The sequence below is a fragment of the Rhipicephalus microplus genome, unplaced genomic scaffold (assembly GCF_043290135.1).
Source record: "Rhipicephalus microplus isolate Deutch F79 unplaced genomic scaffold, USDA_Rmic scaffold_14, whole genome shotgun sequence".
In the NCBI taxonomy this organism is placed as follows: Eukaryota; Metazoa; Arthropoda; class Arachnida; order Ixodida; family Ixodidae; genus Rhipicephalus; species Rhipicephalus microplus.
The window spans coordinates 34,738,902-34,762,904 of NW_027464587.1; the positions used below are offsets into that span (position 1 = coordinate 34,738,902).

Below are 24,003 nucleotides of genomic sequence, written 5' to 3' on the forward strand. Positions count from 1 at the left end.
ATGAGTAGGCAGGGTGATCTCCTTCACAGTTCTAACAATGAGTTGCTTCTGAGGTGCATTCGTCAGATATGTGTTGATGGGATGCACACATTGCGCAAGTGGTGCGCGCTCTGCAACTCTGTGATCCGTGCCCGAAACGCTGACACTTGAAGCATCGACGAGGATTAGGAATATATGGTCTTACACGGAGCTTGGAATAGCCGGTTTCTATTGAATCTGGTAGGTGGCTTATTCCAAAGGTGATTATTACGTGTTTTGTAGGGGTCTCTTTCTTGTCACGCCTGATCCTTATTCTCTGTACCTTCACTACGTTTTCATTTTGCCATCCTTCTAACAGTTCGCTCTCGCTCAGATTTGATAAGATCATCATCAGAAATTACCCCACGGACAGTGTTCATAGACCTGTGTGGGCCTACAGAAACGGGAGTGTCCCCAAATGATACAGTTCTGGATAGTTTGCCGTATTGTGCTTTGTCTCGAACCTCTAATAGGAGGTCGCCACTTCCCATCTTTGTGATTTTGTACCCTGGGCCAACTTCTTCCGTTAGAGTTTTTGACACTAGGAACAGCGAAATCACTCGGACTTTCTTCTTTTCGTTTTGACTATGAATGACATGATACTTTGGGAAGCTCTGCTTTAGTTTGGTTAGGACGATTGCTCCTTCGGTGCGCCACCTTTTGAGGAAGCGATCAGGAAAGCGGGGAAGAGCATTTGCCATACGGGGAGTATTTATTTCTGTGGCAATGGTAGCCACCCACCACTGAGCCCAACAAGGGGACGCTAGAAGGTTGATTCACAAACACTTGGAGACGCCAGCCATGCATCGTCACTATAACCTAATGTATTTACCCAAGGTTAACTACCTACACAACGTTAACCCTAAAGCCAGGAAATATGGAAGTAAATGGAAGAAAGAAGATGACAGGACAGATAAAAAATGTGAGAGAAGGACGAAGATTAGAAAAGACAGAGATAGGAAAAGGCGACTGCCGATTTCCCCTGGGTGGGTGAGCCCAGGGGTGCCGTCTGCGTGAAGCCAGGGCCAAAGGGGTGTGTTGCCTCTGCCGAAGGGCCTTAAAGGTCCAATAAACCGGCGTCGGCTCAACCCCCAGGATCCCCTTTTCTCCGGATACAGTTAAGCCGCCCACGGCGAGGCATGGGAGGGAGTCGAAACCGCCCCGTTGGCTCGGGTCCGTAGTGTTGCAAACACCAAACACCTGCTTGCGCAGACACCCCTGCGGGGTACGACATGCGCTGCACACCCTGTTGACACACCCAAGAAATGAGTTGAATGCGAAAGAAGGCGGAGCTGTCCTCCAGAAGCGATGCCTGTGGACGAAGAGCTGCTGCCGGTGTTACGACCAGTGCTTAACGAAGATGCGTTGTGTCTGGATCACGTACTTTTATGCCAACAATATTGTGGAAACGCCCAAATGCTTCAGTGATGTGGCGATCGTGGCGTGTAAAGTGTTCAGGACAGCAGTGAGAGCGGCCACTACAACAACGTTATTGAGCAGCCTACCCAAGTGCTCGGATAGCAGGAGACCCAACGGATGATGCAGTCCCTCCGAGACTTTGTTTTGGTGAAGGACCTCTCGCTTAGCTGCTTGGAGCACCTTAATTCTCTTGAAGTAATTATGTGATGCAACCTTGTCAACCCTGTTACATCCCCAACCCTTATGTAATGCCCTTTGAGGCGAGGGTAAAGAAATGATAATGACAAAATAGTTGTGCGCAAGCTTCACAAAAAGCAATCAATGCTGACAGACTGACTTTTCTAAAAACAAGAACATAGTTGTGCTGCCTTACTTGCATATAAATATATGTTTTGACCTATTTCTTGTCAGCCAGCTTATAACAATTATCTGTTATAACGAAAATTCATTCGATCTTGGATACCGTTATAAGTGGGCTGCAACCTATTTGTTAAAGCAGAGATTAAAATGGGATAAGTTCAGTAGCTCGAATAAAATTGCAAACTGTATCAAAGATGTCCTTGTGGCAACATCCCCCAAAAGAGGCATCAATGTTTAGTAAAATTTTTGAGGCCAAGCTTAAACCCCAATCATACTTCCATTACGCCTAGCTGGTACATGTGTTTCAAGACTTTTTAAAAAGTTCAGTGAAAACCAAGACTGAGCACATAAGTATGGTACAATAGGTTTTAAATCTTACCGTGTAAACGTTGCGCAGCGTCCACGTCTGACCTATTTGGCGGCTTATCTGCAATAATTAAATGTATTAGTCACAACTACTGCAAATAACTTATTTCCCTTCAGAAAGTTTCATCACCTTAGCATACTCTAAGGGGCATTCAATGATAGCTCGGGCTGTCGACGCAATGACGCCTCCTATGACGACTCTCCTGCACAATTCAAACACACCAATGGTAAAAAGCAGTGAGCAGTCTTGTGTTACTTCATAACAAACGTGCATGGAAGAGCTTACGTCTGTAATCCTGCCGTGAGAGGAATTTGGCTGGTGCACACTGTGTTGTCTAGGTACGTGTAGCTGGAAGGAAAAAGCAAGCAACACTGGCGTGACATGCAACCCACAGAAGAATAGTTATGAGCAAGTGGCGACAGTAAAACCCAATTAACTGAGGTTTAGCTTTTACTTTCAAATTCAGTGCGCTACCAATCAAGCACTTCGGTGGGTGCTTCTGAGTGTGTAATTCTTGGGAGTCTTAGCCAGCGCAACTCATAGCCAATGCGGTAAGTGTAGAACGGTCTCTCTGCAAGAGGGTACCACATATCATGCGATAATATCACGAGATGGTCAATAAACATTTTCGTGGTCGAACAGTCTAGTGTTGGGCCTGTTGGTACATAATCGAGGAACCCAGCCTTAAAAAAACATGTACACACAAGGAGTGTGTGGTCATCTTATTTCTATCCTTGTGTACATGTTCTTGAAGGCTGGATTCCTCGCTTCAAAGCTTCACATAGTACCTAATGACAAAGTTAGAGCACTAGACGTTCAATTCAGAAATTGCGGGTCTGGGATGCACAGACAATTGGTGTTTTTTGTCCACTTTTGTTCATTTACGCTTACATCATAACTGCCACGTGACTGTAGTAAAAAGAAACTACATGTACTATCCCATATGGTTTCTTCGTCCTGAATGTAAACATTAGACGGAAATCTGTCTGGCTGGGTAGGCAAACTGGTTGGCTAGGTAAACGGCTCAACACATCAATGACTTTCAGAAGCTCAACAAAGAGCACAGTGTCGTCGCCAAACATTGAGAGATGTGTGACCACAAGATAAATTTCAACGGAACAACCATTTTGGAAAGTGAGACTAAGTGGAAGAGGAGACTATAACTCGAGTCCTGGTATATACAGCAAACAGCCCAAAACATCAATCGTTCCCTCGGAACCCTTTCTTTCCCCAGTGTATGAACATATACAGGGACTATGATCCACGGCAAAACGTGGGGTTATTAACCGCCACGTGAGCGCCGTCAAGACGTCGCTGCAATGTCGCCATAGTCCTCCCTTCCCCCCAGAGGATGCAACCATGCCAGCTCCGAAACGACTGTTTGTTTAGATGCTTTACATGGTTGGAAATAAAATAGTTTTTCAAAGTTTATATGTCTTGGATTTGGTTTACTAGGCTGCGTCTAAAGAAGGCTCAATGCATTTCGACATTTCTTATCTAAGTGATGCGGTGACAGAGTGCCAATTGCACTAGTGGTCAAATTGATTGTTATTTAGCTATAAGTGTAACAACAGTGATTGCATGTAGCTGTGCTGGTACATTTCACTTGTCACTACATGTCGCTAACCACCCACTGCTTAAAAAATTCTTATAACAGTCTTTTCTAAGTGCAGTTTCTAGATGAGATTCCCCAACATCTTGAGCTCACCTTTACATAGCACTGTAATCTTAGGAATCTGACAGATTCATGAATTTTTGCACTTTCTCGTTGCTCCCAACTCTAATTTCATAGTCTGCACTTTTTGATAATGTTCAAGCACTATACCTTGTGACTACAGTAATGGCTGACCCAGATTCAAGTGATAATATTACTAATTTTGATGAATATTTCAGATATCGCATTCACACAACAACCCTAAATCCATTAGAGATTACACAAAGAAAGACTTCGAAAAATTTCAAACAATCTCAGCCACATCATTCAAGACAACTAGGGCCTTCATTTAACTAACAGCTAGGTTCACGAAGTCTCATACACTTTCATCTTTTCAAAGAAGCTTTTCTTGAACGGCACTACACCAGGAACCAATAAGTACCATGACAGACCAAGAAATCATTGAAAAAATAAGTGATGGAGGCAGCTTGTACATCGTGTACTTTACCGGATTCGTTCAAGTAAGAGAGCGCACGAAGGTCCCTTCAATCACTGCAGAGGTCCCATTTGCGAAAAAAGCATGCTGTTCAAGCACAGTGAATTAACAACTGTGACACTTGTTATTCGAGCTTGTCCTGTGCACACGTTTAATGTGTCCTTTGTGTTCAAGCAATACGCTAAGTGTTGAGCTGCAAACGTAGCTAGTTCGCACTCATCCTGTGCCAGTTCTCTTCATGTGTGTTTTGTGCTTCAGCAGTGTGCTGCATGTTTCGATTTGCTTGCATTTCTCACAGGAAATTGCTATTTGTTGCTTATCGCATGCATTTATTTGCCTTTGCGGGAAAACTCATTTTTTTCCCCATTATTTGTCACGTAAGCTTTCCCTTCCGACATAACCGGAATGGCACATCTCCCCCGCACCTCGGTGTGCTCAGTTTCAGTATTGCCTGGACTGGGCCTCTTAGTTTCAGTTATTAATATCTGGAACTTTAACAAATAGGTATTTTATAAATTTATTCGTTTGACAACTTTTCAATATAAACAACTGTCAAGTTATTAATTAAAATTTCAATTAATGATTGCTTGTCAACTGCTCATTTGCATATAACTTTAGGTGCAGCGAAGTTCTTCTGCATCGGCACAGAGCTCATTTGCGAAGGCAGAAGTGTTAGTCATAGCAAATGTCATTTATAAAATATCTGTATCGTAAAAAAAAAAGAACACCTGGGTATGTTTGCTATTTTAGAAAAACATCTTGTTGGGCGAGTTGGTGCGCACCTGTGATGGGACTTGTGCAATCGGTCGGACAGGAAAAGGACAGAGTAAACGTAAAGAGCGCAAACTATCAACTGGTTTCAATCCTTTGGTCACTGCATATAATGCCCTTTGTTTCCCCACATCCCCAATAAATAGGTGAAAAAGAAGGAGAGGAGGAAACACATGTCAAGATCACCTCATGCCAACAAAAGCTGTGCAGAAGATTACTTTCTCTATAGTAGAGAGCAACTAAAGTGTCACGCACTTGTTGCCCATTTCCTTAATATCAAAAGCTTCTAAGAACTCTACCCTCTGTTTGCTTTTGCCTAGAATATTCACCCTTTCCAATATGGGCTTGCGTCCCATGCATGAGCTGCAATGGACGAAAAAGTTATACCTGCAGCAAGGGGAAGGGGGAACTTGTGTATTGTAAATCGCTAAAGTAGAGACATTTGCTACCCACTACCGTTGCACCCGTCTACTGCGATTCGCAACTTTCACAAATAGAAGCGCCGCCGTGCGGCAACCAGCCTATGCCAATGTTCAGTTGGCCTCACTTTGGCAATTCGCAGGTGCTTTATACTTAGTCTCTGGTTATTTTTGCGATGGCTTTCCTGAATTTTGCAGTGAACTACCGAAATCAGACAGGTACTGCGAGTTGTAGTCGCAGTTATTTACTTTGTATTGTTTTCCGATTGTGAACTACAGATACAAGAATAAGAAAGTGTGCTGGGTGTTGCCATGCAGTTAAAAGCAAGGTTTTGTACTTTGACAGAGCAGTGACCCCACAAGAGAACAGACAGAGAGAGAGAGAGAAAAGAAACACATCAGTTTGTGGAACTTCACTAGAATCATAAACATGCGTAGGGTTCGATCTCCCCCAGGTGGGGGACAAAGGTTTGTTGAAGCTGCCCTCCGCCCCACTCATAGTATGGCGGAGACATTGGGCCCCATTTTCGAGTGCTAGCCCCGCTTTGGACCCGCCTGTGCCCACACATGAGTAGAAGCAGCACATCTGAAGTAGAGGGAATTACTTTCTCTATTATGTTTTTTATCAACATGTTTTTTTTTGTAAACTGTTGTGTTTTACTTGTATTCTGTACTGATTACATAGCCTCATTTTCTTGTGAACTGTTCTTTATCGCAGTGCACACACGACGACTAATCAACAAACAGAAATTTGTTGATTAGTAAAGCAGCCTATTGGCAAATCTCTTTTCTGGTGTCCTTCATCTGTGACACTATACGTAATGAAAATAAAAATTTGATGTGAAATAACATGTTTGCGGCAATGTAATCAGTTTTCAAGCATGCCGAAAATTTTGCACACACGGCGTGCTACCTCGCGCTTCAGCTCCCAAATATAACCAAGAGCCTTTTGTTTACAAGTGCATAAAAGCAGCATAGTTTCTGCTGTGCTAGTACTAATAGGGCTCGAACAAAGAGGTAGCGACTGTAGCTATACGGTCATTCACTTTTAGCTAGATCATGCTAGCGGATGGCTGCGCTCTTCAGAGCACCACTGCTTCCTTTGTAGCCATACATTGAGGTGAAAGGACATAGGACAAGAAGTAGAGGCATCACGTTGCTCTACACCTGTTATTACCTGCATTACTTTTGCTTCCCTGCAAGGTGTCTCAGATACATTGACCCTCTGCAGAGCCTGGCCATTCGCTCGCACGATCTAGCAATGAGTGAACGACTGTGTGCATATACACCATGCCACACGCACCAGCAGCAAGTGCTTTGTTTGTGCGCAGCATTCAGGCTTGGTGAGCAACAGCTGTTTCTCTACTATTTGCAGGTTAAAAAAAAATGAAACTGCAATTTCATGAGTGTGGTCACATGCAAAGTCCGGGAAAATCCCATCAAAAAGGATACACCCCCCGCCCCTTTATCCCTAGGAAAATAAACAAACCAGTACAGTACTTGCACTTACTTTTATTGTTTTCTACAGCTTGTGTGAATATTTCCACGATTGGCAAGTCTGCAGGCACAATACTTGGATTGTGTTCACGAAGCTGTGTGGACATTACTTCACATCATACCAAATATGTGCCAAGTGTTCAAAATTTCTCCTTTGATATAATACGCCGCAACACGTTGCTGAACACCCAGCGTCGGATATAATACATGCAAGGTTCCATGGCCTTTTAAACAAAGCCTTGACAATATGGTGGCCACAGCCAAAAAAGAATATGCAGTTAAAAATGATGCACACACTATCCAGTGGCGTATGCACAATCCCCCAACCCCAATATTGGATTTACACTAGCGGCTTCTCTAGGTAGTGAAAGTTGAGAATCCAGTTGCAAAAACATGGCACTTCAAAGCATCCGCCATAGTGTGTTCGACATCAGCAGCCATCACCCCGACAATGGCAGCTGGTTTCGTGCGTCTGCAGTGTACTGCTTTGCTTTCTCGTAACATTGTCCGAAACAACAGTCCTGCATGATCACCAAAGCTTGTTGTGTTTTACAAGAAACCCCAGCATTCTGCATGAATCTCACTGTTTTCACAGCTCTTTTTTAAGTTCCCATGTTGGCCTGACCTTCAGCCCCCCGAACGTAGTTCTGATGCTTCTGTGAAAAGATGTGCCTCTCAAGTCTGCCTTGCTGCCATAAAAAACGCTTACATCACAGGCACACATGGTACAGAATACCCATTTGTCACCTTTCTACGAACTCAGAAAGCACAGAAACTCAGCTGTGTATGAGTCCAAAAACACTTGCAAGTACTTCCTTGCTTTTGACACTGCCACTGACCTTCTTACTGAACATGGGGAAGCACGTGGCACCCACGACCATGTAGTAAACAACTGACGCCCAGGTAGGCGGCGTAGGCCTAGCATACAAAATGTGGGGGCTAAGACGCACAAATTGTGGTGCCTTTATTTTTCCTTGCCTTTTTTTGTTCCGATGGCGAACGCGTCCCGCAACCACTGGCCATCAGCCACATGTACGGTAAATACATAGTGCTACTCTACGGTATGGCTACAGTGGGTATTGGCGAGTACTCTTCCGCAGCACCGCAACTGTCACTGGAAGAAAGGCTGACGCATGTATGTGATTAAAAAAAGAACAGCCTCTCCAGTGGCGGCCACTTTTAAGGACATTCAAGATAAGATAACATTCGTACAATCAAGAGATTAGGTCAAAATTCGGAAGTCTCCTGGAATATTCTAGGGCTTTGGCCAGTATGTGTTATTTAGGCACCAACTCGCCCAAGCACAGGTAAAGTGCTTGAAAAAATGTTCGCTATAAACATATTCTCAGGCATTAATTCCCCTAGGAAAATGTTATTCTACAGTACCCTGTATGTGTTTGACACAATTTATTCGGTAATAATGTCATAGTTACCCTGAAAGAAAGTGAGAAGCTTAATTAAAGAGAGTTTATGGCATGCATCTAAGTATTTATCTACCGTTACATGCTGAGCAAGCACCCGCAACTGAGTAAGTGCTCCCCTTCCCTTTTCTGGAGATCTGAAATAAGTGGCAAATAAGCACCAATGACTGGTCCAGGACCAGGCAAGTGCACCTCTGCACAATCTGGTCAGATAATTCTCCACCGCAGGGGGGCGCTTGCTCAACAACTTACAGTATGCACTTAAGTATGCATGCATGTGTGTGTGTCCTGGCTATGCCACTATGGACAGGTGGTGCTTATGATTTCTTTTACATACATGCGTGAATTTAAGTGTCATACAAAAGAGTGTCCTTGAATATGACGAAGGGACATCAAGCCATTGCTGTTGTCGATCACTTTCGGCAGTACAAGAAAGGTCCAGGACACCAAGGTACAAATAAGTTTTCCAATTGTTAATGATGGATAAAATGCAATATTAAGGGCACATTTTCTGTTTTACTCACACCATCTCATTTTGAGACCCCCTTCCAAAAATAAATATAATACAAAGGCAAAAAGCACTGTCTTTTCATAATGCCACTCACACAGCTTCAAAAACAGCAAATTGGACGGAACGGTAGATGCCAGATCCCAACAGTGGCGGGACGCAGCCTCTGTAAAAGGAAAGGCAAAGCAATTCACTCTGTTATGAAGCACTTTTGTTGGCGTACTCATTTAATCGTGTAGAAGGTCATTGATGCGGAGCCTCGCTTGTTCATTGCGCTCGATATACACATGTACATTGATGTCCATAAGTTAATACACTGTGACTGCTGTGATGAAATAGATTCTTTAATTTTATATGCAGCTTATTCACTAACAGTGTTTTTGTCACATAAACGCTCTGACAGCACCAAACGTTCGCCTGGAGAGCAGTCGGATTTTGACGTGACAGCACTAAAGAGCTCATCTCGATGATGTTACACGACATCGGCAACGAGAGAGCATCAGGTAGACGATGAAGACGATAAAAGCGACCGTGCTCGTGTTGTTGTTGCTGTTGTACCTCCATCTTGGCTTTAGCTGCCTCTGACTCTCCCTATATACTCTGTAAATATATTTATTTCATTAATTTTCTCACCACCGTGACATTTGGTGGTGGTGCGGGGTAACACAATATAACGAAAATTTGCAATGGCTGCCACTTGGATTTTTCCACCATGGCAAACCAGGGACCCGCTCCAGCCGAGCAGACTACAACAACAACTGTTGTCCTTCCGCAGCTAAAAGATCCTGGCAGGTTCTGTGGCACTGATGGTGTCGACATTGAAGAATGATTGCCATTGTACGAACGTACAAGTAAGAATGACTGCTGGGATTAAACTCTTACGTTAACCAACATCCTGTTCTACTTGAAAGGAACAGTAAAAGTATGATTCGAGAACCTCGAATATTAATTTGAAGCTGGGATGCATGGAAAGAAAAGATGCGCGCCCTTTTCTGCAAGTCTGTGGATAGAAAGGCCGTGGCGGAGAAGGAGTTGGCATCTCGTGCGCAAACGTCAGCAGAGTCCTATGTGACTTACATACAGGACATGCTCGCCCTTTGCCGAAAAGCAGACAATGGCATGGAAGAAACCGAAAAAGTAGAACACATATTGAAAGGCATTGCAGATGATGCGTTCAACCTTCACATATGCAAGGACTGCAACATGGTCGATGCCAACATCAAGGAGTGCCAGCGTTTTGAGGCCGCAAAAAGTCGACGTATCGCCCACCATTTCACTCGACTACCAAACACAGTAGCAACCTGGTCGTGCGAAGACAGGCCTGCACTACAGACGCTTGTTAACTGCAAAGCACGTGACCAAGATCATCAGACGTGAACTTGAACCTCTGTCTCCTGTGTCCACGTGCTCCCATGCCTGTGACTCTAGCCCTCAGATGGTGCCACTGGTACATGCCTTCGTGTGACAAGAGCTTTCCAATGCTGGACTGGCCTCCGAGTGCACTACAGCTCCCTCTCGGCCGATCAACCGTCGTCGACCCCCCGTTTCGTATGACCAAAGCGAAAACCTTCCGGTGCGCCCTCGCAATTCAGCCGAGTGGAGGACTGCTGACGATTGTCCGATTTGTTTCAACTGCCACTGTATCGGACACGTGGCCCGCCATTGTAACACCCGAAGGTATTGGCATCAGGCATCCTGTGGGTACACCCACCGCCCAGAGAGGAATCATGGACACTTTCAAAGTTACCGGGAGTCACCTCATGCCACCAGTGAAGACGTTCCTTCTGTGACACCATATCGTCGTCACTCTCCATCTTCGCATGCTCACCAGTCCCGTTCATCGCTCTCCCGTCGCTCGTCGTCTCGCTCACCCCAATTTCGCCGACCAACGTCGCCCACTGACCACCTGCCGCGGGAAAATTGGATGATGCAGCTCTCGGAGGTGATGCTGCATCGACCACTAGCCTGCCAAATCCTCTGACCATGCTGCCGCCTCGACGCAACCTTATTGACGTTGAAGTAGACAACACACCTATTGTTGCACTTGTGGACACAGGGGCTCACATATTAGTGAAGAATTCAGAACTTCGTTGCCGCCTTAGGAAAGTTTTAACGCCACCCACAGTACCACTCATCATGGTTGCCAACAGTGGCACTTTTCCCGTGGTTGGAATGTGCTCCGTGCGTATAAGTGTTGCCGATCGCTCCACGACAGTGCTATTTGCTCTGCTCGAGAAATGTTCCCATGAACTTATCCTCGGCATGGACTTTTTATCCGCCCACTCTGCCCTTATTAATTGTGAAAACGGCATGCTTCAACCTGATTTACAATGTTACCATGAAGACCCAACACCAGCTCAATTACGTCTGTGTTCTGCAGATCACGTTTGCCTAGCACCTCAAGCTATTACTTACGTGAACCTGAGATCTGTCGCTCCTGTTCCTGACTACATGTTGACACCTATTGCTGACATTCTGCTGGCCAAAAATGTTGCCGTGCCTCACACACTTTTGACAGTCACGGCAAATACAGCATCTCTTCCGATCCTAAACTTCAGCTGGTATGCTCAAGTTATCCCAGATGGTATGACTTTGGCAAAAGTTTCTTCTATAGATGCTTCCATTTCGGCGTTCATTGCCGAATCTTCTTCGTCCTCTGCTCTGTTCTGCTCTTCGAAGAGCCTAGCGGATGCCACCATCGACAAGATGATCGCCCCTGACCTTCTTCCAGCACAGACAGCTGATATCTGGCAGCTGCTGAAATCCTACCGTGACATCTTTGATTTTGATGACCGTCCTTTGGGTCAGACATCCTTTGTAACTGATAGAATTAACACTGGAGACGCCAGCCCCATTCGACGATGTTCTTATCGCGTGCCTAATGCTGAGCGACAAGTTATCCAGCAAGAAGTTGAAGAAATGCTCACAAAAGACGTCATCAAACCTTCCTGCAGTCCATGGGCATCGCCGGTCGTGCTAGTCAAGAAGAAGAATGGCAGCTGGCGCTTCTGTGTAGACTACAGTCACTTAAACCAAGTAACATGTAAGGACGTGTATCCACTGCCACGGATTGACGATGCTCTCGACTGCCTACATAAGTCTGCCTACTTTTCATCTATCTACTTACCATCAGGATACTGGCAGATTTCTGTTGATCATAGAGACCGTGAGAAAACCGCATTTATTACACCGGATGGGCTTTTCCAGTTCAAGGTTATGCCATTCGGATTGTGTAATGCCCCAGCTACATTTGAAAGAATGATGGACTCTCTCCTGCGTCGATACAAATGGTCCACGTGCCTGTGCTATCTTGATGACGTCATCGTACTTTCACCTACATTTGAAAGCCTCAGTCGCCTATCGGCTGTTTTTGGGGTTTCCCGGACAGCAGGACTTCAGCTCAACTCTTCCAAATGTCGCTTTGGCCATCGGGAAATCACTGTGCTAGGCCACATTGTCAGTGCTCGAGGCATGCAAAGTGATCCTGACAAAATTCGAGTTGTCAAAGATTTTCCCTTACCACGTTCCGCAAAAGATGTACGGAGTTTTATCGGCCTTTGTTCTTACTTTCAACGTTTCGTGAAGAATTTCGCTGACATTGCCTGACCACTTACAGAACTACTGAAGAAAGACATGCCTTTTTATTGGTGTACTTACCAAGCAACTGCCTTCAGAACCCTTACAACATTACTTACTTCCCCACCCATCTTGGCCCATTTCGACCCGTCAGGCCATACTGAAGTTCGTACCGATGCCAGCGGAGATGAAATCGGTGCTGTTCTCGCCCAGCAGCAACAAGGACAGGATCAAGTCATCGCTTATGCCAGTCACCTCCTTTCTCCTTCGGAGAGCAAGTTTTCTATTACAGAGCGTGAGTGCCTCGCACTAGTTTAGGCAGCTGGAAAATTTCGACCATACCTGTTTGGCCGCACCTTTTTGGTGATTAAAGATCACCATGCCTTGTGCCGGCTGTCGTCCCTTAAAAATCCTACAGGACGACTTGGCCGTTAGGCCTTGAAACTACAAGAATACAGCTTTGACGTGACATACAAATCTGGCCAAATGCACCAGGATGCCGACTGTCTATCCCGTCACCCCGTAAACCCACCCGACCTTTCAGTTCATAATTCTGACCCTTGTGTCTCCGCCATGTCGGCTTTCACCGACATACACAAAAAAGAGCTCAGCGATGTCCACTTGCGGTCTATCATGCAGAGTCTTCGTTTGCCCCACGTAGACCCGTCGCTACACTTGTCCGTTCTACGCGATGGCATTCTTTACCGATGCAACACCAGCTTTGAGGAACCAGAGCTACTACTAGTAGTTCCTGCGACACTCCGTATCGCTGTTTTTGAACAGCTTCACGACACCCCAATCACCAGACATGTCGGGGTCACGCACACCTACGATCGCGTGCGGCGTAGATTCTTCTGGCCAGGCCTTTACCGTTCTGTGCGCCGATACGTTGCTGCTTGTGAGTCCTGCCAGAGCTCCAAACATTCCACCTTGCCACCAGCTGGTCCGCTACAACCAATAGACATACGCACCGACCCATTCTACCGCGTCGGTCTTGATCTCATTGGACCATTTCTTACTTCTCTCACTGGAAGCAAAAGGACAGCCGTAGCGACTGATTAAACCACAAGTTACGCTATCACACGAGCGCTACCGACAAGCTGTGCCACTGACGTCGCGGACTTCTTGCTTCATGATGAAATTGTCATGGCGCTTATCGACAGCTGCTGACCAATTGTGGCCGCTCATTTCTTTCAAAAGTAGTAAGTGACATTCTTCGCTCGCGTTTGACGCGTCAGAAGCTCACTACGGCCTATCACCCACAAACAAATAGTCTTACCGAGTGCCTAAATCGAACCTGGACAACAATGCTCTCCATGTACGTTTCCAAAGATCACCTTGATTGAGATAGTACTTTGCCTTACGTGACATCCGCATACAATTCGTCACACCTTGACATCGCTGGCTTCTCCCCCTTCTTTTATTGTTCGGCCTCCATCCAGCGTTAGCCTTCGAGACTCTCCTCCCATCAACTATGCAAATGGTTACAGAGTACGCCCGGGATGCCACTGCTCGGGCTCGAGTGGCTCGCCAAATCGCACGGGAACGTTTTCTTGGCTCGGAGGCCCCCTACGATAGGCATCACAGAGTTGTTTCCTACTCTCCAGGTTCATTGGTCCTCCTCTGGACACCATACCGCCACGTTGGCCTCTCTTCGGAGCTCCTGTCTCGCTACCCGAGGCCTTACAAGGTTTTACGCTGGCTTACCGAGGTCACATACGAGATAGCTCATTTGGACAGTCAATCGTCGTCGTCTGCACCCGCCACTGACGTCGCCCACGTGTCCCGTCTGAAACCATACATCTCCGCATATGATCCTACTCTCCTTTAGGCGCCAACACGGTGCTGCCAGCGGCGGGGGGTTATATTGTTACACGATATCGGCAACGAGAGAGCATCAGGTAGACGATGAAGACGATGAAAGCGACCGCGCTTGTGTTGTTGTTGCTGTTTTACCTCCATCTTGGCTGCAGCTGCCTCTGACTCTCCCTGTATACTCTGTAAATATATTTATTTCATTCATTCTCCCACCCCGGTGACAATATTATGGTATCGGCCGTGCCAGCAGTGTCGGCGTCTTTCGTTCCCGACAAAACAGCAGCGTTGCCTGTGAGAGAAAATTCGAAATGTTTGCAATAAGGACAGCAGCCCAAGGGCAAAGGCATGCTAGCCATTAGGAAAAAGATAGTCAGTGTGTGTGTGTTTGTGCATATATGCCTGTGCGTATATGCCAGTGCATGTGTGCCTGCATGTGTGTGCGCGTGAGTGAATATCACTGTTGCGGTCTGGTTGCTTAGCAAAATGAACAAAAAACTTTGTCAGAAAGATGTTAATAATGTTTCACGAAACTTACACGTGTTCTACTAAGAACCTAAATCGACACACTACCCTTGCCAGTCTTACTTTAGCGTCATGCAGATGACTCCATTTCGGCTTCTGGGAGTGTAAGCAGCATCATATGGTGGGAAGAACTTCAGTGGGTCCCGAAGGCCGACCCTGGGTTAACCCGTACCGCACCCATGTTGGGACTGTTGGGCCAGTGCCATCAGCCATACTAGCGCTATTTTATTAAGCCGCATGGTCTTCACCTATATTAAGTGCTTATCAGACTGAAAGCAAGCATACCACCTAAAGCAGTGTAAGAATACTGTTAAGACGCCACACCGGGGTGATGCAACCGTTTAATGCGCCGAACAGCAGCGAGACAGCAGTCAGTAGTTTCAGCAGCAGCTGCAGCAGCACGAGCCTCTGCCACAACAAACGTCTTCTTCATCGTCTCTAGCAAGCCCGTATTTTTGTCACTACATTGACTCCCTGGTGCAAAAGGAGCCATCCTGGCGACCTATGGCACAGACACGACTGGTGGATCGTAGTGAAGTTTTAGACGGTCGACGTGAACAGTTTCACGCCCGTGACGCCGTTGATCTGAAGGTGGCTGAATACGTTCAACCATGTAGTTGACTGATGATGCCTAGCGCAAGATCCTGTACGGACCGTCATACTTGGGGGTGAACTTTGAGCAATAGCCTGGGGCAGACGATGGCACGCGGAGTCACACGATTGTTCCAGGCGCGTATGACAATGGAGATGAGCCTTGGTCATGGGAGTCCTTCTGGCGAGCCTGATCGTGCGTAGTAAGCGCACGTGCGAGCTGCCGACATTCTTCGGCATATGTGGCGGCTTCGGCCAAAGTCGTCCATTCTGAAGGGTCTGGGTGGTACAGAAAGATAGTGTCCAAGAACTATGAAGGTTCCTGACCATAAAGAAGAAAGAACGGGGAGAATCTAGTTGTAGATTGAATTGCGCTGTTGTAAGCGTAAGTAACGAAGGGCAGTACGCGGTCCCAGTTCGTATGGTCATCGGAAACATACATGGACAGCATGTCACCCAGCGTGCGATTAAATCGCTCGGTCATCCCGTTGCTTTGGGGGTGACATGCGGTGGTTATTCGATGCACGATGTTGCAATCGCGTAGGAGGGCTTCTACAGCTTCCGACAAGAAGGAACGCCCATGGTCATTAAGAAGCTCACTGGGTGCACCATGCCGAAGGACGAGGTTGTGCAGAATGAACAAGCCGACTTCACGCGCAGTGGTTTTGGGAAGCGCCGAAGTTTCGGCGTAACGCGTGAGGTAGTCCACGGCTACGATGACCCAGCGGTTTCCATTTGGTGTGTATGATAGGGGACCGTACAAGTCGATTTCGATGCGGCCGAAAGGACGGGAAGGACACGGCAGTGGCTGGAGTGGTCCTGTGGTTGTGCGAGAGGAGCTCTTTCGGCGTTGGCACAAGGTACATGAACGGACGTACTGCCTAACAAAGCGGTACATTCCGCGCCAGTAATATCGAATTCGTAGGCGAGCATACGTCTTCACTACACCTGCGTGGGCGCATTTCGGATCCGCGTGGAAGGAAGCACAGGTGTCAGAACGTAAGTGGCGAGGTATCATCAGCAACTATTTGCGGCCATCAGATAGGCAGTTTCGCTGGTACAGCAGACCGTCACGGACGGTAAAATGGCGAGCAGTTCGTCAAAGTAAACGGTTGTCGGTACTTGGAGACGTCTGAGACAGGTACTGTAAGAGAGACGCTATCCATGGATCCTGGTGTTGCTCAGAGGACATGTCGACATGTTCAAGTGCAGAACATTTGTAGCGGGAAACAGACGCTGTAACATAATCGTGAGGAAGTGGCGAGCGAGAAAGAGCGTCGGCGTCCGAATGCTTGCGGCCTGACCGATAAATTACACGAATGTCGTAATCTTGGAGACGTAGTGCCCAGCGAGCTAGGCGACCAGATGGGTCTTTTAATGATGACAACCAACACAACGCGTGGTGATCAGTCACGTCAAATGGGCGGCCATATACGTAAGGTCGGAATTTCGTGATTGCCCAAACAATGGCAAGGCATTCTTTCTCGGTGACTGAATATAGTTCTTTTCCGCTTTAGTAAGGGTGCGATTAGCGTAAGATACAGCATACTCATCGAAGCCATATTTACACTCAGCAAGAATAGCGCCGAGGCATACTCCACTAGCGTCCGTATGGATTTCGGTTGGAGCGTCTGGATCAAAGCGGCGTAAGATAGGTGGTGATGTCAGAAGATGCCGTAACGAGGCGAATGCTTCATCGCATGCTGGGGACCACGCCGAGATGTCTTGGCTGTCAGCAAGTAGTTGCGTCAGGGGTGCGATTATGGTGGCGAAATTGAGCACGAAACGGCAAAAGTATGAGCAGAGGCCGATGAAGCTGCGGAGTTCTTTTAGTGTAGCTGGCCTGGGAAAGTCGGCGACAGCGCTAAGCTTGGCTGGATCAGGACGAACACCATGCTTGCTAACAACATGCCCTAATATGGTAAGCTGGCGGGCAGCGAAGTGGCATTTCTTCAAATTCAGCTGCAGTCCAGCGTCCGAAAGACAAGTCAGGACGCTTGCGAGGCGGCTGAGGTGGGAGTCGAAGTCCTTCGAGAAAACGACGTCATCCAAATAGCACAGGCATGTGTTCCATTTAAAGCCTCTAAGGATGTTGTGCATGAGACGCTCGAAGAAGCAGGCGCATTACAGAGGCCGAATGGCATGATGTTGAACTCGTACAATCCGTCAGGCGTTACAAACGCAGTCTTGGAGCGGTCAGCTTCATTCATAGGGACCTGCCAGTAGCCGGATTGAAGATCTAAAGAAAAGAGCTCTGCTTCTTGCAGGCAATCGAGGGCGTCATCGATTCTTGGCAGCGGATAAACATCTTTTCTCGTGATTTTATTAAGACGCCTGTAATCAACGCAAAATCTTATGCTACTATTCTTTTTTTTTTTACCAGTACAACAGGAGAGGCCCAAGGGCTGTTTGAAGGTTGTATTACGCCACGTCGAAGCATATCGTTCACCTGATCATCAATGGCACGGCGTTCAGCGTGAGAAACTCAATATGGGTGCTGGTGCAAAGGTGCACGGCTGCCGGTGTCGATTTGGTGAACGATTGCAGATGTGCGACCCAAAGAGGGTTGGCTATGGTCAAATGACATCTTGAAGCGATCTAGTAGAGCCAGGAGTTGGGTGCGCTGAGCTGCGGGAAGTTTAGGGTCAATCGATGGGAAAAAAGCCTCCGGAGATGAAGTGGGAGTGGTATCAAAGGTAATGGTGTTTAAGTGAGATAATGGCAAGTCGTCAGGTAGGCAACTGGACGAAACAGAATCAATTCCCTCAAGGTAACCGAGGACTTCGACACGGAATAATATGGCTGGGGAAGGAAGCGAGTTCATTATATAAATGGAGCCACGCGAGTTTTCTACAGTGACAACTGCGAATGGGAAAAGGAAGCTTTTGCGAGAGCCAAAGGCATCGGAGGGGTAAAAGAGGGCGGTGACAGAGGGCACGTCGTCGCAGAAGAGTGGCACAAGAACGCAGAATAGAGGAGGGATGTGAGTGTCAGCGGCCACGGTTACTCGGGAAGATAGCGGCTTGAAAGGTCTTTCAGGCGTCACGCTTCACACAGGGGCAGTTAAGACATCGTCGACAACTCTAGTTTGGCACGCGCACAGTGAACGACAGCATGATGAGTGCAGAGGAAGTCCCAGCCTAAGATGATATCATGCGAACATGGGGAAAACGCAACGAATTCGACTACATACAAAATATTTTGGATGACCAGTTGAGCTTTGCACGCCGCAGAAGATTGTATGTGATGCGCAGTGGCCATGTGTAGAGAGACATCGGAAAGTGGCAGTGTAAGCTTCTTCAACTTGCGGCACAGTTCACCACTTAGCACAGACACGGCAGCACCACTATCAACGAGCGCTTGCACCGGTACACCTTCAATGTGCACAGTTATTTCATTAGCAGGTAGAAACAGAGGCCTTGAAAGTTTTGATATGTGCGCAGCTCTTGCCTCGGGAACTGCGGTGGTCAGATTTCCGTTTGGGTGGGTGCTGATCGAGGAAGCATAGGAGAAATCGAACGGCGCCATGATGAAGGCGACCGATCCCTGTCGAAGCCGCGGCGACGTGGCGGCGACTGTTCCGACGTGGGGGGGGGGGACGAAGACGACTGTGGTGGCTCTGGACGATAGCCGTAAGTCGCCCCACCAGCAGTTGGGTTATAATCCCGACGACGGCAGTAGCGTGCTACATGACCGGTAAGATGGCAGAAATAGCAAATCGGCCTGTTGTCCGGAGTGCGCCAAGGGTTAGTCGATGGTAGTGCGGGGTGGCGAACAGGAGGTTGGTGGGGACGGACAGGGGAACTTGCTGCGTAGATGGGACGGGGCTGTCGAGCAAGATCCGTGGCATTTGATAGCGACGGCGGCGATCGTCTGGCGGTCTCAGCGTAAGTGAGAGGCACGGAGATAGGCGAAGAATGGTATGTAGAAGACAGGGCATCAGAAACTTGCTCTTCGATTGTCTGGCGGAGTGTTGGGGTCAGCGTGTCCGCACTGGCCGGAACATGCGGCACAAGAGACAATTGGCGCGCCACTTCTCGGACGAACTGCTGAATTTGCTGCATTAAGGTGCTTTGTTCGAATGAAACAGCGCCAATGGCTAACGCAGATGTAGAGCTCGTGTCGAGGTTTGAACGTCGAGTAGAAGCGCGCTTTCTCCAAAGCTCGTCGAAACTTTGACAGTGCTGAATAAGCTGGGCGATGGTTTGTGGGTTTTTTGCAACGAGCATGTGGAAGGCATCGTCCTCGATACCTTTCATGATGTGCCGTATTTGGTCAGTGTTAGACATGTGGGAAAGGATACGACGACAGACGTCCAGAATATCCTCAATATGCGAGGTAAAGGTCTCGCCAGAGCGCTGTGCGCAGCCGCGCAAGCGCTGTTCGGCGTGGAGCTTGCGAACAGCGGGTCGGCCAAAGACTTGTGCAAAGCGCGTCTTGAAGGTTGACCAAGATGGTATTTCCGCTTTGTCGTTGTTAAACCACAGTTCTGCCACACCCGCCAGATAGAAATGAAGGTAAGCAAGCTTGTCTGTGTCATCCCACTTATTGTGGGCACTTACCGCTTCATACTGGGACAGCCAGTCTTTGGCGTCCTGGTCGTCGGTCACGTTGAAAATCGCTGGATCTCGCTGTCGTGGCATTCTGGAACAGGTGACAGATGGGATTATGACTGCAAGTGGCTGGGTCATGTCGTCAGGCATTGGCGAGGCGGGGGGTTGAGGTAGAGTCCGGGAACGGAGTTCCAGTTTGAGACAACGAGCACCTCCACCAAATGTAACAATACTGTTAGACGCCATGCCGGGGTGATGCAATCGTTTAATGGGACGAACAACAGCGAGACAGCAGCCAGCGGTTTCAGCAGCAGCTGCAACAGCACGAGCCACTGCCACAACAAAAGTTCTTCGTCGCCTGTAGCAAGGCCTTATTTTTGTCAATACAGCAGTATATTTTGTGCAGCTTACACCTTACAATGTCAACATAGGACGCCGACAATCATATTTCGTATTTGGTGAGGCCTCTTTAAATATTTAAGGCATTCACCTTAATAAACGGTGTTGTGTCGTAAATACGATGCTCAGAAGTGTGCCTGCAATGTTGCAAGACAGTGACAATGCAGAGCTAGAGGTATCTAAAAACGAGAAAATCTGGCTTGACGGCATCAAGTGTGGCAAACATCACTAGCATGGCTATATTCACGTGAATATAGTGAACGTAAAAAAAGCATGGTTGCATCACAGAAATAGTACATACAATGATTTCTGTTCACTGCTTATTCTAAATAATTTATTAATGTTGGTCCTAATCGGCATAGATGAGGCAGCTCAAAAAAGTGGCATCTAGATTTAAAAAACAAGAAATTAACAAAGTGCTTGATTGCGCTGGTTGGTGCTGCACGGTTACTTTTCCGGCGTGATGACGAACTGAGTCGGCAGCACATAAGCCCACACTACGAGTGTCGCCTTGAGAAGCATATTCTCCTCTTCACGTGAAGGACACCTACTGCTGCTGAAGTCAAAGTGCTGCCTTTTCCATGCGTGCCTGTTAATTCATCATCATCATGGTGTGGAGTCTCTGTCTCTACGTGCAATAAACTTGTGTACTTTCTACCGTCGTTTGACGCACTTTAAATGCTGTCGAACCTTTTGGCCCCCGTCACTTCCGAGAAGGCAGCAGTAGAGCCAGCTGCTTTCGCAGAGCTTTCGTGGTTTTTTCCTGCATGGTCCCGTATTTTGGGGAGCCCAGTAAAATGGTAGCCAGATCATCTGAAGTGAGCATAGATTTCTTTGGTGCTGCAACAGAACATTTACCTTTTATTCTGCATATGTGGCAGAGGTCACTTCTTCCTTGAAATGCTTCGCGCATACATGTTCAGTAGGCTGTAAGGCTCTGTTAGGCCTCTGAATTGCCCGTCACCACTTATCCAAGTGCATTGGTTCACTCAGAGTCTTGAAAAGCGTCACATGCTCCGTACAAGTCCGATAGTCCGACTTGCAATTCGGGATTAAACACTATTTGCCTAGGCCGCTAACACGTAATCAGAGTCATGTGCAGTGTCAAGGTATACGTGCACTGATTTACAAGGCACGAGTCATCAAAAGAAATGCATTGGCATGGCTTACAGGCACATGGCAACGCATTTCTTAATCATCAAAATCCCATGAACACAAAGCATTCAAGAAGTTTTCTTGCGTGCGAATTTGAAAATGAGCGCCACTCGAATACCTTGTGCCTCATACAGTAGCACCACCTGAACTAGCGCAATGGAAACTACTGGTAGCTCAATGTCATCGGCAAACACAATGTGCTCGTGCCCTCTCCTTACCCAAAGCGGCGAGTGTCAGCACCAACTTATTCTTACACCGTGGTAAAGGGGCACTAGACAGGTACCGAAGGTAAGCGAGTAGCGATTGTGTGCAGCACTGGCACATCCACACACGTGATTGGTGGCTGAAGGGCTTGTGGCATGCAACCCAAGCCGTGGTAGGAAACCAGAGAGGAAGAGTCAGCATTGTTGGGTGGAAGTACGGACTGAGAAGGTCATGAAAGACAACATTGCATGACGAAATAAGCAGCAGTCACCCTGTTCTGGAGGATACGGAATGAAGAACCCGGGAAGTGGCCTTCGGAGACACCGAGTGAAGCTGCCCGGACTTTTCGTCCTCGTCAGAGCAGTTACTGAGGTGCCAACAACGGCCCCCACCCCAGTAATCGCAGCGCCCTGTCATCACTTGGGTAAGAAAGCATAGAATAGTAGCCAATGACGAGTTAGGCCTAACTTGGCCAAGCCGAAGACGACTGGGACACGGGCGATCAAGACGAGAAGCTCACTGGGCGGAAGTGACCAGCAACGACGAGCTCAACGAGACACCAAAGCTACTTGCATACCTTTAGCACATGCCTCTATCATGTCGCTTTACTGATAATACCTTTGTTGTTTTTTTGTTGGGTACATCCAATATGTGTACGAAATTGAAGTAAATCTTGACGACTACAGAAACTTAAAGGAAGACCAGCTGGCAATTCATGCGTGAATTCTAGCCTAAAAAAAGCTTTTGTGAACTTCTGTTGAAGAGTGCACCGAGATGTTTCGTGATGGGAAGTTTAAAAAACAATGTGAAAGTAGTATGCAAGGTTTAAGTGAACTTATAAAACTCTACCTGCAATCATTATTTGTTGAATACGGAGGTATGTGTACATCGAACAAGACAGAAGTGGTACAGGCTAGCTCTTTTCTTATGCGATCTCTTTATGGCAAAGAGACAGATATTTATTGATGTTTATGAATGAAATGCATGTACAGTAAATGCTTGCTTTAGACACACAGATTATCTTATTGTGTACTATATAAAAGAGCGAGCTCTGTTAATGTGAAAAAAAATCTAGCAGAAGTTCACGCAAATTTTTTGAGAGCAAGAATTCACACATGAATTGACAAATGAGTCTTTCTTAAAGTTGCTAGATGTCCAGATTTACATGAATTTCAAGCATACATGTTAGATGCATTTAACAAAGTGAACAAAGACCATCATGAGATAAAATTCAAAGCTAATAAAAGAAGAGTAGAGTTCTTTTGTCTAAAACAATGTGTGTGAAAATCCTGTTCACATAATATAGCAAGAAGTGTCAACATGTAAAAAAAATGCCGAAAAACAGTTAATTTACCGACTGCATGATCGCGTCAGAGGTGAAAAAGTGGTTAAAGGCAATTAACAGCAAGAGAAATTGTATATGTGAGCAATCCACTATTGACAAAGCAAGACCAATAGTTCTGCCACATATCCCCACACTTTCACATAAGCCAAAACTGATTGCAAATGTACACAACGCTGAATTGGTTTCCCCAGCTGATGATATGTGGGGCTTAACGTTCCAAAACCACCACATGATTACGAGAAATGCCATAGTGGAAGGCTCCCGAAATTTCAACCACCCGGGGTTTTTAACGTGTACCCAAACCTCAGCACACGGGCTCACAGCATTTTCATCTTCATTGAAAATGCAGGCGTCGTAGCCGGGATTCGATTCCACAATCTGCAGATCAGTAGCTAAGTACCTCAGCCACTTGACCACCACGGCAGGTTTAGTTTCCCCAGCTTTGCAAAAATTTATTGCAATGAGTTTCCCTAGCTTTGCAAAAATTTATTGCAATGAGTAGAAGAGTAAACGGCTGGAAGGAAAGAAGTCAGCTGAACAACTCTGGTATCAAGCACATTGGAATGTTTGTGGATTACAATAAGGAAGTCGTGTACAATATTCCCTTACATGTGCAACATGTTTGAGCGATAGAAAGATGTTCAAACACAAGATTAGTAGAGCATGAAAATAAGTGTCAGCTAATCATGCACCCGCGGGCAACTTAGCAACATATGTGTGCTGAAAAGGACGAGCCGCTGTCCCCATTGCGAAGCACATCGTCCACCTCTTGTTTATTCTGAATGCACTGCTCCGATCCTAATGATGATTGCCAGTCCTCATTTTCACACAATTTGCAACAATGTGAATTGCAGTGCAAATGACACAGCTATTCGAAAAAAATGCGATTTTGTCACAGGTTTATACCAGA

At 46.8% G+C, this 24,003-nt stretch overlaps 1 protein-coding gene across 2 annotated transcripts in view; it reads right to left on the bottom strand.

Annotated features, from left to right (window-relative positions):
- LOC119181426 (mitochondrial substrate carrier family protein S) overlaps positions 1–24,003 on the bottom strand; it is a 103,032-nt gene that overhangs the window by 62,534 nt on the left and 16,495 nt on the right. Inside the window, exons 3-6 of one of the 2 annotated variants that reach the window (XM_037432670.2) lie at positions 9,028–9,096; positions 2,450–2,512; positions 2,294–2,366; positions 2,177–2,224 (exon numbers count right to left, since the gene is read on the bottom strand). In XM_037432670.2, coding sequence (XP_037288567.2) covers positions 2,177–2,224; positions 2,294–2,366; positions 2,450–2,512; positions 9,028–9,096 — 253 coding nt within the window. The remainder of the gene's footprint in view (positions 1–2,176; positions 2,225–2,293; positions 2,367–2,449; positions 2,513–9,027; positions 9,097–24,003) is intronic. The other variant, XM_075882963.1, reaches the window with a different exon arrangement.